Below are 13,400 nucleotides of genomic sequence, written 5' to 3' on the forward strand. Positions count from 1 at the left end.
ACGAAATCTCCTTAAAAGCCTAAACCTTGATTTTTAAGGAAAAGGCACATAGACTTAAGGTAGCACGAAATGTTTGTAAGATCTTGTGACTTCATTAAGAAATGTGTACATCAGAGCAAACGTACTAAATGCAAGAGATTTTCTATATTTTTAACATTATAAAAATGTTCGGTCATAAATGTAACAAAATTGCAAGTTTATAATTTTTCTTTGCATTGTGAATTTTAAAAAGTTGTAAACATTTTACAAACTGCGAGCAGACTTTAAGTTAAAAGAAATTGTTTTGTGTGATTTATGACATCACGTATGTTGACTTGACATAATTGTCTCATTTGCATCTTTTTAACACTTCCGTCAAAAAGTAAAAAAATTGGCTTAAAACACATTCAAAAAATGGTTTATTATTATTCTGGTTCATTTAATTACGAAAGGATATTCAATTTTCGTCGTATTTTCTTTTTTGTCAACGTACATTTTCAAAGTGATGTTTGTTTTTTTTTTATTTTTTGAATTAACTTGTAGATCCAAATTCACTGAAATGTTGTATACATTAACCGGACGGCGGCGGCAATTTTCAAGGTATTCACAGTTCAGGATAATTTATAACGAAAAACTCAAAATGTATGGTGGGTATTTTTTTATATTTTGGGCATGAAACACGCTAATTTACATTTCATCCTATTTAATATTCACCCTTAAACTCGTTATTTGAAACTGACGTTGCTGTTTTACCAACAACAAAAAAGAGTTACCAAAAAAAGGGTTGAATGTGTATTTAATTTAAATTTTCATTGAGAGATGTGAATAATAAAAAAAAAGTAAAGGTCCGAGTAGGTACCCTTTTGTACGTTCAATTTATACAAAATTGAATTTTTGTTTCTCTTTTTTATATTTTTTGTATTTGATCTTCATTTCATGTGCTTGTTGCATGGCGCCTCTGCTGATGTTTTTGACTTTCATTAACAATTACAATGTTAAAGCCAATGACGAAAAGGTTTTTGCATAATAATTGGGTCAATAAACAACACACCACGACACAACACAACACATCGGAACATCACACACCATTTCTATAGCTTCATCTACTGGGTCCAGCAGTTTGGTGACGTTGATGTTGTGATGTTGAAGTTGAAGTTGAAATTGTATACTTTGTGTGATGGTACGGGGTGTGCAACGCATGTAAATTTTATTTTATTATTTTTGTTTTGCATAACAAACCGAGTGTCAGTATTAATTTAGGACTTATTTGTTTATATATTTTTTTCCTTTAAATTTTCATTTCATTCATTCTTCATTTGGTTCAGATTATATTTACGTATGAATTCATTGGATTTTTTGAAAATGCTGGTGTTTTTCTTTGGAACACCTTCATTAGGGGGCTTTGTGTACATTTTAGACCTACAGAGAGTTTTTTTATTTATTGAGGATTTTTAGCTCAACAATTAGATTGATTAAGTAAAATTTGTCGGAAACGAATGTTTTGGGAGAATGAACTTTTCTAAATATTTACAGGAATGGAGATATCAATGACAAATCGGACGTCAAAATGTTTAAATTCGACAAAATAGAAACACTATTGATGGAAGCATCAAATGACACGACTTTGCTAAATATTAGTTCTTCACAAAGTGCCACAGTTAAATCTTTATTAACTTCCTATATTAAGTTATTGTAATCGGTCGGATTTGTCGACTTGAAAATTTTGAAATTTCTCGAAGTTTTAAGGTCCCTAGAGTCGAAATAAAAAATGTTTAGAGAAATATCTGCGAGTATGTACGTTTGTACGTCAATTCGTCTGTACTTTCGTTACGCATTTTCGTCGTCTATAGCTTAAGAACCAGTAGATTTATCGACTTGAAATAAATTTGGTTCTACAGATAATAATGCCGAAAGATGCAGAAAGGACTCTCAAAAATTGCGTGGGTGTTTTTTTTACCATAGCGATTTAAAAAAAATTGAACATTTTGGATAACCCTAAATATCTCACGAACCAATAACGCTAGAGATTTGAATTACATTTTATATTATATATTCTAACGAGATACCAGACAAATATATTTTTGGAAACATTCCAATTCACGGTTTTTTTTATAACAATTGATTTTCAACTCAAATATTTTTTCAAAAATTTAAGATTATGGCTTGAAACTTATTTTGTCTTATTAGAAATATTGTTTTCAACATTCTTAAAAACATTGAGAAAATGGAATTGAAAGGTTTTTTACAAAAAATAAAAGTTAGTAAAAATTGATTTCCGACTCAAATATCTTCTCAAAACTTTGAGATATTGGCTTCAAACAAATTGTGTCTTTAGAAAATTTTGTTGACAACATTCAGTAATATTTTGAGAAAAAGCAAATTGACAGCTTTTTTACAAAAAAAAATTAAAAATCTTCACACAAAATAACAAAAGTTAGTAAAAATTGATTTTCGACTTAAATATCTTTTCAAAACTTTGAGATATTGGTTCTAAATTAATTGTATCTTATAAAAACAAATATTGTTTTCAATACTCGATACATTTCTGAGAAAAATCGTATTAACAGTTTTTTTTTACAAAAAATAAGAAACCTAAAAAAAAAACAATACTAGAACTTGGTAAAAGTTTACTTCCGACTCAAATATCTATTCAAAAATTTAAAATATTGGTTTCTAACTAATTTTTTCTCTCAGAAAATATTGTTTTTTGACATTCAGTGAATTGTTTATAAAAATCCAACAGTCTGTTCAAAAATAATATCTACAAAAAATAGTACACAAGTTTGGTGAAAATTAATCTTCGGTTCTCGATATCTCGTGAATAATAGAAGATGTTAACGTTTCTCATTCATACAATTTGTATTTGTTTATTTAAGAAATAAACACTTGGTAAAAATTGGTTTTCGACAAAAAATCTCGTAAGCAAAAACAGATGCAAAAATAAATTCAACTGACAACTTTTTAAACAGAACATGAAAGCCTACAAACTTTTAAGCAAGACAAATCGACAGAACAGGATGGGAAGTTATCAGTGTCAGTTATCTTATCCCAGCCTCATTTTATTTTATTTCAATTAAATCTTATCTATATTTTGTTTTTACTTGGGCGCCATTTAACTTAAAATGGTTGAAATTGATAATTTACTAGTTCTGTTCATTTCTGGGTCTATTTTTTATATAAACTACACACTTTTGGATGTCAGGATATTTTGCTAATAATCAAAACTGATCCGATCAGTTTTGATAAAAATCAATTAAAGTATTTTGCCCGGGCGCCAATTTTCAATTATTATTTATTTGTTTTCTGGTTTAAAATAATGTCTAATTAGTTCTAAAATACACATTAACATAAACTTAATACAATTAATATTGGTTAGTTGGTAAGACTATCCAATATAATTCTGTTTGTATGGTTAACATAATTTGAAGCCAATTTCTATCACGTTAGTTCAAATTGCTGCTTTCACAAAACGACATTCATGGCCAATTTAATATTGTAATGTCCCTAATAACCATTCGTATAAACGTGGTGACATAATAATTAATGACGTGATGCTATCAATTTTATCTAACGATTTCGGTGAATGGAATCACCTGTCATTCAACCTCTCGAAATTACCATTAAATACCACATCATCTCACTGCCTTAGAATTTAAACTCATTAAACTAATGAAGTCATTTCTTGAAATTATAAAACTATTGGAAACATGTAAAGTAAAGTAATTTATATCCAATGTGTTCTTATTAAGAAATTAAATAAGGTCTGCCTTAAGAAAAACTAGTCTGAAAGGTATAAATACTTTAGAAGCATTTGATTCCTTAGAAACTTGAAGGACATGTATATTTCGGATTTGATACTTAACTTCAAATTCGACCGTATAAAAAATCAGCATTTACATTTATTATCGATTTTGCATTTAAGTATTATTTTTTACTTGTTTTCGATGCAACACGAAATTCAATCTTTTTGAAATACCAAAATCCAGCAATAAATTCAGGGAGCTTAAATTCTTGACCCAACATCAATCAAATATTGAACCACGTTCTCAGTGTCTGCAATGTGTCCTACTTTGACGAAATAAATCAAGAATTGGTGAAGATTTATTACGATCTATAATTTAGTTCGTCATTAATATTACATCCTAATAGCTCCACCTTAAGCCTTAGCTCGAACCCAACCATAAGTAAATTAATATTTCATCCATATACTTCTATACTACACGTATAAGTTATATACTTGTGTACGTGCTTTATACCACCAGGGTGAAGATTACAGCAACACACGTGGCCTAGAATCTATACTAGTATACATAATTACCTCAATGTTTACCTAAACCTAGTTTTTTTGTTTTGTTCTTTGCTTCCTGATCCTTCGAAGTTTCCTTGACAAATGACCTTTACTATAAATTTTTCTTAAAAAAAAAATATATTCTTTATTCAAAACACATTTTCACAAGGACCTCTTGAAAGTCTTAATGTTTATAAATCTGTAGATCCTATGTTAGGTATACAAAATAAAGCCGATAAAAGAACCACCATTGGGACTTTTCATCCAGCTAGCTGTATCCAGATTACACACTGATTTACATCAATTCGAAAGTCGAATATCAAACAGTAGCTAATTTCCAGCTGTGAAAACGTGCCAGAATTCTAATGGGCCATATCACCAACCAAATTTGTATTGATATTGTGTTTTATGTTTGCAAAGGACAAACAACATTTCATCTTGCCTGGGATATTGTGTCTCTGTGTCCTGCGTATCCTATCGACACCACAACATCAGAGGAAAGTCCTAGCATTTAACATTTAATCACATAACCACCAACCAAAGTCTCCTGATATAAGTGTATACCTTAAAGAAGGATATAGCATCACGCATGCAAAGGTATCGATGTTCCAACACCAGAAACCAGAACCTTCCAGGAAAATTGATTTGTTGATGCTGTGTTCTGCCGTCAAAGTGAAAGGATACATCAACAAAAAAAAAATTCCAAACCGACAAAAATAACAGCAACAACAACAACTCCTACGACGAACGCCTACACGTGTACACACAACACATCCTCGATTGCATAAAGGTGAAGCAAACTAATTGTTTTATCGGGATACGCCATCAAAAATGATAACCAAATAGCGGAAACATCATCCACGCCATATTTGTTGTGTATCTCTGTATCTGTATCTCTTACATTACCTACATTATTATTATGACAGTGATGTATAAACATATCTAGGAATGTTGTATATAAATATGTGTGAATATAATTTATGCAGAAAATGGATGTAAAGGACTTCCGACATCCTCGAGGCAAATATAAACACATCCAACACTGATACCGACGACGTCGACGACGAGCGACGATACCGAAGCTTTAATTTATTTTAAAATTTAAAATCTACTGTGTGTGCCTAAAGGTAAAACTTTTATTTATATTTATTCAACAAATTTTTGTATTTTGTTTGTAAAATTTCATTTCATTGTGTTCGTTCTTGTTGTAGAAGAAGAAGAAGAAGAGAGTTAGAAAAAAAGGACGTATATATTCAAAGATAAAGAAAAAGAAAAGAGTTACAAATAAAAACAGAAGTTAAATTTAAAACTAAAAATAAAATAGATATTTTTTATACGAGTATAAAAGTGATTGAAGATAGATGGTTTTTGTTCTGGTATAGTTTTTCCTTAACGATTTGGACAACTTAAAATCACTAGAAATACCAGGGAACTTTTAACTTTGCCATCATCAATTTTCCCAAGACTTCTCTCTTTCTCGACTTCTCACGAATTCGTGTTGAGTTCTTGTGAAAGAGAAAAGACAGGACAAGCAGGAAAGAATTCCGTGGCACATTTTTCTAGCGATTGAAAGAAGGTTAACTCTTGAAAAACATCATGATGATAGGGAGTAGAAAGGATTTTTTTAAGGAATGAAAATGAATGAAGTAAAAAGTTTCTCCCGCACCTTTGACAGGACAGGATAAAAAGTTAAAATAAAATACAATCAAACAAAAGTTAAACTGAAAAAGATTGAAAATAAAATAAAGGTACTCACGTGCACTCGTATTCGTTCCATAAATCCACACACTCGAACGGATCCGGACAGATAACATTCGAGCAGGGCTTATTCGATGGACAGTTCTTCTCCAAGTTCCTTGCCATTGTTGCCTGACCCCATTGAGTGCCATTCATAGCCGGTGGAAGTGGCAGGTGCTTGCCCTCCAATCTGTCAAATAAAACATCCGTTTTTAGTTATATGTGTGTGTAGACTCAATTGTACAAAATGGTACATTCAAGAGTGCAGTTATGTACTTACATATATATAAAAATCAATATCAAATGTCTATAGCTTACCTGATGTCATCGAGGCAACTCTTTTGGTAATCCGCATATACTTCGAATGTCCTCACACCGGTATATTCGGCCTTTCCACCAGCATACACGCCTTCCTGCTTGTCCACAAGCAACCATTGATGTCCCTCGAAGACAAAAGTTTCGTTGTATCGTCGACCCTCACCTCCATCCAGTTCAAGAGTTGCCGCCGAGCCATATCGATTTATACGCACCACGTGCCACTGTCCATCATCGACGGTTATGGCATTAAGCCACAGGTCCCGCTCCTCGGTGCGCAGGGAATTCAAATTATACCGGAAATGCAGGCGGGCCTCTTTGATTTCGAGGATGCCATACTCCCGATTGTGCTGGTCACTCACACGGAAGAGCTCACCGTGTTGCTCCCTTGTCCGGAATCTCAGCTGAATCTGTGTACTGTAGCGATCCGGTTCGAAACTCAAAGCATACTTGACGTAACTCTGCTGTTTAAATGTAGTTGGTATTGTAGGAATGTTGCAGGCGGGTCCGGTCCAACCGGGACGACACTGACACCGGGCCTCACTTAGACTGCCCACACAATTGCCGTGCTCCCAACAACGTGCCGTTTGCTCGCTCTGGGCACAAACCTCTTCTGTCTGGGGACATCCCGCCACACTGTTCCGTGATAGACCCGGATGAGCCAAATCGTACAGCTTGCTGTTGTGCACTACATTCCGAATGCATCCATCGAAACCCTTTGTTGTGGGTGCATAGCGCCAGAAATACAGTGACTGGTCGAACTGCTCCCGATACAAGCCTCCGACTTGCAGAGGAGCATTCACGTTCAGGTACTCACTGAATGGTGGAATCAAGCCACGTGCCTGACACGACATATCATCGAATTCCGGTGGTGTGCCATCCTCCATCTCAGTTACCTCGGCCGATTTGCAATAGTCCACTACCATGCGAACGTTCTCAGTGTCCCAGAAGAGATCCACCCGATGCCATTCGCCATCGTCGAGAGTCTTTTTAGTTTTAACCCGCAATTCGAGAGTGCCCGAACCGAAGTCAATAAGCAGCCGAGGGAAACCACGTTCCAACTCGAGTGAAACGAAATCCGATATCAGCATTTCATCTCGTTCCGGTGGCACTATCGGCCCATTATACAAAATCAGGCCATCCGGTTTGCGAGTGATGAACTCCAGACTCAGATGCGATTCATCGCACATCTCCAATGGCGGATACCAGGCCCACCCATTGCCACGGAAACTTCTCGTTGTCTGTTGACACCGGGGTCCAGCATAGCCAGCCGGGCAGGAACAATGCGGCCCGTAACGTGTCTCGATGCATCGACCTCCATTGTAGCATGGAGTATTGCGGCACGACTCACCCTTGCTGAAGTTCCTCGCTCCACACGTGCATTCAGCTAAGGTGTCCACTCTAACACCCACTAGGGAGGTTTTATTCGCATTCACCATGTAGGGAAGTGTGCTGATGTCCAGGGTATTGGTGCATGAGCCTTCACACATTTGATTCTCGTACAGACACTCGTCAATTCCAACCATCGTGATGTTGATGCCGACATCCTTCTCGATTTCCTCTCGATGCATCAGCACAATGCCGTTTAGTCGAACGGGCTTGTAGTAAGGTGAGCCGTGGGCTGAGAAGCGCACGTCAGTTAGTGGCGGATGACGTCTCTTCAATTGCACACTGAAGATATCCACATTCTCGCGGTCCGTATTGAGCAGGTCAGCTAACTTATCACGGAACCTGTCCAACTTGCTGCGTGACAAACTCTGCGTGCGGTAATTCCACACACGGATGAAGTCCTCATCAGATATGCCAGATATCCTTACTGAGCCCGAATTTATGACTGCCTCATGGGGAATGTCACGCACCGTAACTGTTATATTGGCCGGAACATCAGTTTGGGTGTGTTTCCTGTCGTAGACCTTGAATCGAAGGTGGTAGCGTCCCTCACGAGTACCAGCTCGCATTGTTACCATGCCAGAGTCTTCGTCCAACTTGAAACGAGGATGTTCCTGGGCTTCCCAGTAGAATTTCTTGTCGGGCAAATCCCAATCGTCCAAATCATAAACATACACACGTCCCACTTGAGTGTCAGGCGATTGTCCCTGGTAGTTATAGACGAAAATGTCCTTTGAGCCTGGCTGCATCTTGTTATCGTTCACATCACCAATGACTACTGTCAGTGTGCTGGTGCCAGTCATGGCCGGACTGCCATGGTCCTTAATCACAATGGGAATAAGGTATTCCTTTTGTTGTTCACGGTCGAAGGAGCGCAATGATGAAACTACAGCCATACCGTCACCGTTTGCACCCTCTGTTTAAAAAAAGCAAAGCAAAACAAAAAATGGTTTATGGTTTGGTTAAAAAGAGAGAGAGAGAGAAAGTGTTTATGAAATGAACAAGGGAAATCACTTTTGAGATGATTCCAGTTTCCAGCAGTTCCCAGTTCTTCAAAAACTGGCCACAAGCAATTTGCAAATTGAGATTGCACTAAAAATGTTCAACTACCTCCTTCCTCCCGTATATATAGGAGGAGGTATATTGTATGAGTTTTATCTATCTCCGTGTCTTTTATCTTGATGTTGGCTTCTGGCTCATGGCTGACGCTCTATTCACTTACCGGGCAAATGATTTCAAAGAAGTGAAGTGATTGCTCATTGTTCTACGTCTACGTCGTAGTCGGTGTTGTCATTGTCGTCGTCGGTCGGTCGTAGAAATAGAAATGGGTGTATATATTTGTGTGTATACCATTGCGGTGCTTCAAGGAAAACTACTAAGAAATCCACTTTCTATTCCTGTTCCTGTTGCAACAGAGAATTGCTTTTGTTTAAAAGACATACATACGCACCCATACACTGCAGCTACAGGAGCTATACACTACACACTTCTTGTAGTAGGGGATTCTTTAGACAACACAACAGGATACAGGACACAGGAAATCAGAGTGTAATTAAATTTTAATTCAAACAGAGTCACTGATGAGAATGATGATGGTTGCGAGAAGAATTTTTGGTTGTGCTCTTGGCATGTCCTGCATACATACATACAAATATTTGGTTCCTTGCAAAATTGACTACGACAAAGTGCTATATTCGTCCTTTGGTGTGGGAATCGGTATGGGTGAGTGAGATTCATCTCTATCGTGCCTCTGTTCTTCGTTGGAATTGAAGATTGTCCTTGTAATTGACACAATGTCCTTGCACATAATATATACGCAGAGCGTAAGCTAAGCTAGAGAAATTTTGCATGCCAAAAATTCATCATCAGACATTGAATTGAAGAGGACTTTGTCACTCGTAAACTAACCATCATCATCCAGGGGGCATATCTTTGATAAATTCAATTCATGATGGAAAATTCATCATCAAGAAGTGCAAGGATCGGATTGAGCTTGAGCTTTGGAATGTGGTGTGGTCATGGTAACAAATGAATTAAAAAATACTGTAAAGAGGGGATAGTTGCGTGATTCGGATGGAAAGCTTCTGAAGTGGATCCAAGGACTTTATTTATATTTTTTTTTGAATTATCATTGCCGTTTTTGAGTTAGATTGTTTTATAAAATTATATTCTGAGATTAAAAAATTGTACCACTGTTTACAAACTAATGTTTTGATACATTTTTTTTTTGGTCATGGTTGTCAGACACCTTAAAATTTACCGTGTTTAACGTTATTTCCAAATTGTTAAACTTCTTACTTTGAACTGTAATCTTCAGTCTATTAAGAGGTTTTTCTTTAACTTCCATATTTTAGAGAAACTTTGAGGAAATGAGAGACAAAAGCCAATTTTTTTGACTTAAGATTAGACAGCTCAGAAAATTAGGGACTTTTTCCATCAAGGCACCGCAATGAACTTGCTATATACAAATCTCAAACGATAAGTAGACTTCTCTTCAAAGCTTGCTTCAGTTTTTTATTTTAGACAACTTGTGGTTCTCGAACTGGAAACCATCATCTCAAACAAAAAACATTATTCTACCCATACTCACTTTGATCCTGTTCGACCTTGAATGATGCCCGAATAATATCATCTGCTCCCGGGTCCAATCGGAATTGGAATGGTGGTCCATTGCTCTTCGAACGATCATCATCGTCGGTGGCCAATATTTCGACAACCTTACGTGGCGGCACATGCTCCGGTAGTACAGGTCTATAGTCCTTTAGGAATTTCGGAGCATTATCGTTGATGTCTTGTACAATCACAGTTAGAGTTGCTGTTGCGGTTTTTGGTGGAATACCATCATCAATAGCTAGAATCTTAACTTGATGCCGTGGCACCACTTCACGGTCCAACGAACGTTGTATCGACACTGAACCATTTTGATTTATTGAGAATTGTCTTTGTCGATCTGAAGAGCGATCAATTGAATATGACACTTTACTCTTGCCACCCTGATCCGGATCGGTGGCCTTGAATTTCTCCAGTTCTGTGCCAACTTTTGTGTCCTCATACACCGATACCTCGATGTTGGCACGTTCAAAGTGCGGCTTATTGTCATTGATGTCACGTAGTTTTACAACCACCCATGAGTAAGCAACATGGTATTTGTCATTGTCGTTGTCTTCGCCCTTGTCGTTGACTTGTATACGAAACCGGAAGCCATTGCTTTGCAATTGGTCTTCATAGTCGAGAGGTTGAACGATTTTCAAACTGCCCGTTCCGTCGTTGTTCCGGACCATTGTAAACTTGTCCGCTCCATAACCACTGTTATCAATCACTTTGTACTGGAATTTATTTGTCTCGTCCTCATCGTGCACTGTCACCGTTAGAATGGGCATTTCCGGCAAACTGGTGCCATCGGTTTCATCTACCTCTGTAAACCATTCGTCCTTTGTGAATTGTGGCGGCATATCATTGATGTCCTTCACACGTATCGATGCTGTTCCCGTACCCTTTAGTCCACCCCCATCCATAGCAACCACTTGTATTGAATAGTCTGGGGTTCGTTCTCTGTCCAAACAACATACAGCTGTTTTGATAACACCCGTTTCCGGTTCGATTTCAAATATGGGCGAGCCGGTCTCCTCCTCAATGACATTCTTCTCAATCGAATACACAAGCTTTGCATTCAGTCCCTCGTTGGGATCGTCATAATCGACGGCTGTCATTGTCATAACAACCATACCAGCTGTACCGTTCTCTGTGACATTACCAAAGTACACTCCTTGTGGAAATATTGGGGCATTGTCGTTGATGTCCTTTAGATTAACTTGCACATCTGCATATCCAACTAAGCCTTCACCGCCTTCATCTTGTGCGAACACTGTAAATCTCCACTGGGGTCTTCCGTTGGGTTGATCACGGTCCAAGGGCTGCAAGTAAAAAAGAAAGGACATAATGTTAAAAATGTTTTTTACATACATACATAAACTCGTATATATATGTGTTTTGGGATCCCTGCAAACTGTATGGTCAAAAGATATAAATGCTGGCATGCATAAACTTTAGTAGAACATGATAATAGTGAACGCCCCTCTCTCTTTCTCTGATGAGTGTATATGTGGGCTGTCGAAACCAAACACGGTCATACATATACCCAAAACATCAACTACCTAAGATTTGACTCGGAGAGAGAAAAAGAGCCGTTAAGCAAGGGTAATTCATTTGGAATGGGACAGTAAAAAAAGGGAATGTCATGATGTCCTGTCCAGTACAACGACAACGACGACGAAACAAACTTATCTTGAAGCTTCCCAAAGGAGAGTTGTTGTCTGTGAAGCAACAAAAAATTCATCGCCTCGAGGATAATCCCATTATTGAAAACCGAATCATTTATGGCTCTTCCTTTTTTTTTCTTTTTAAACCTTTTATAGTAAATAAGAACTTCAGTCAGTAGGTATCTTGGATGTATAAGATAAATTGTTGCGTTGTGGTTATAAGGATACAATTTAAGAAGGTGTTTTTGCTTAACGTACAGAAGGTATAGGGAAGGTAGTCGTTGACAAAGTTTTTCATTTATTGACGATGGAACCACACAAAATTGTTGTCCAGGCATCTTTATCACTTTTTGAGTTTTTATATATGTCGCCATCGCCAAGTTTATTAAAGTGCGTATATAGGCACCTATCAACCGCAACGAACCTCTATTAAATATTTGAAAGGACATTTTTAGGACGCCGCAGAGTAGGGAGGTATAATTTGTTTTCCATTAAGGAAATTATGTAGACTACAAAGTAAATACAAGAAGACGCAACTACATAATATTTTGTTGTTAATTTGTTTTCGTGGACCTTAACCTAAACATTTTTTGCTAAATTAATCAAAATGATAATTATTCACTGTTTAACCTTGAACCTTGAAAAATGTGTATATCTATGTGAATTAAGAGATAATGTTTCAAACAACACGCATTAAAATTCTGTATCTTTTTCATGTAATAGGGGCTAAGGTAATTCACTGCTTCGAAAGTTCGTCAAGGACTATGGCTTTTTGGAAAAATAACTAGTAATTTTTTTGCCATTGAAATCCATTGTTGCTAAGCTAACTCATTTTTTAAATGTTATACCCTGTCAACATTTTAAATATTTTATTCAATCAACTACTAGTATCGAAAGGGAGTGATACTTGATGAACTGCTGTAATTTAAAGTTATTATGCTATCAACTTAACGAATATTTAATTATTTTAGCATTGAATTAAAATTGACTAATTTACCTTGAGTTATTGGTTCCTTCAGTAGGCAGCAGGTTTTCCACTCACCATTTTTAGTTAAACTTATAATATCTTAAAAGCATTTCTGCTAGGAAAATACTTGAATCCAGAAAAATGAGAAACAAATTGAAAGTTGTTGCCAAGGTAGAGTCTGGCAACGATAGCGATACGGATGACAAAAATTAACTGCAATCATGCAATCAACCGCATTTCATTTCCGCGTAATGCGTAGTTAAGTATTGCACGAAATGGTAAAGTCAATGCCGAAAAAAGTCCAAGATCTAGTAGTTGCACTTAAGAATATCCAAATAGAACAACTTGAATTGGAGGCTCAATTCTTCGAGGAGGTCTATAGCCTCGAAAAGAAGTAGCACAAAAATAATTAGCCATTGTTCGACAAAAAAAAAGGAAATTGTCACCGGAAGCGTGGATCGTCTAG

At 36.7% G+C, this 13,400-nt stretch overlaps 1 protein-coding gene across 1 annotated transcript in view; it reads right to left on the reverse strand.

The window, feature by feature from the left end:
• LOC129948984 (neural-cadherin) overlaps positions 1–13,400 on the reverse strand; it is a 943,200-nt gene that overhangs the window by 31,984 nt on the left and 897,816 nt on the right. Inside the window, exons 16-18 of the mRNA XM_056060154.1 lie at positions 10,299–11,622; positions 6,323–8,624; positions 6,024–6,194 (exon numbers count right to left, since the gene is read on the reverse strand). Of these exons, the coding sequence (XP_055916129.1) occupies positions 6,024–6,194; positions 6,323–8,624; positions 10,299–11,622 (3,797 nt within the window). The remainder of the gene's footprint in view (positions 1–6,023; positions 6,195–6,322; positions 8,625–10,298; positions 11,623–13,400) is intronic.

The sequence above is a fragment of the Eupeodes corollae genome, chromosome 3 (assembly GCF_945859685.1).
Source record: "Eupeodes corollae chromosome 3, idEupCoro1.1, whole genome shotgun sequence".
NCBI lineage: Eukaryota > Metazoa > Arthropoda > Insecta > Diptera > Syrphidae > Eupeodes > Eupeodes corollae.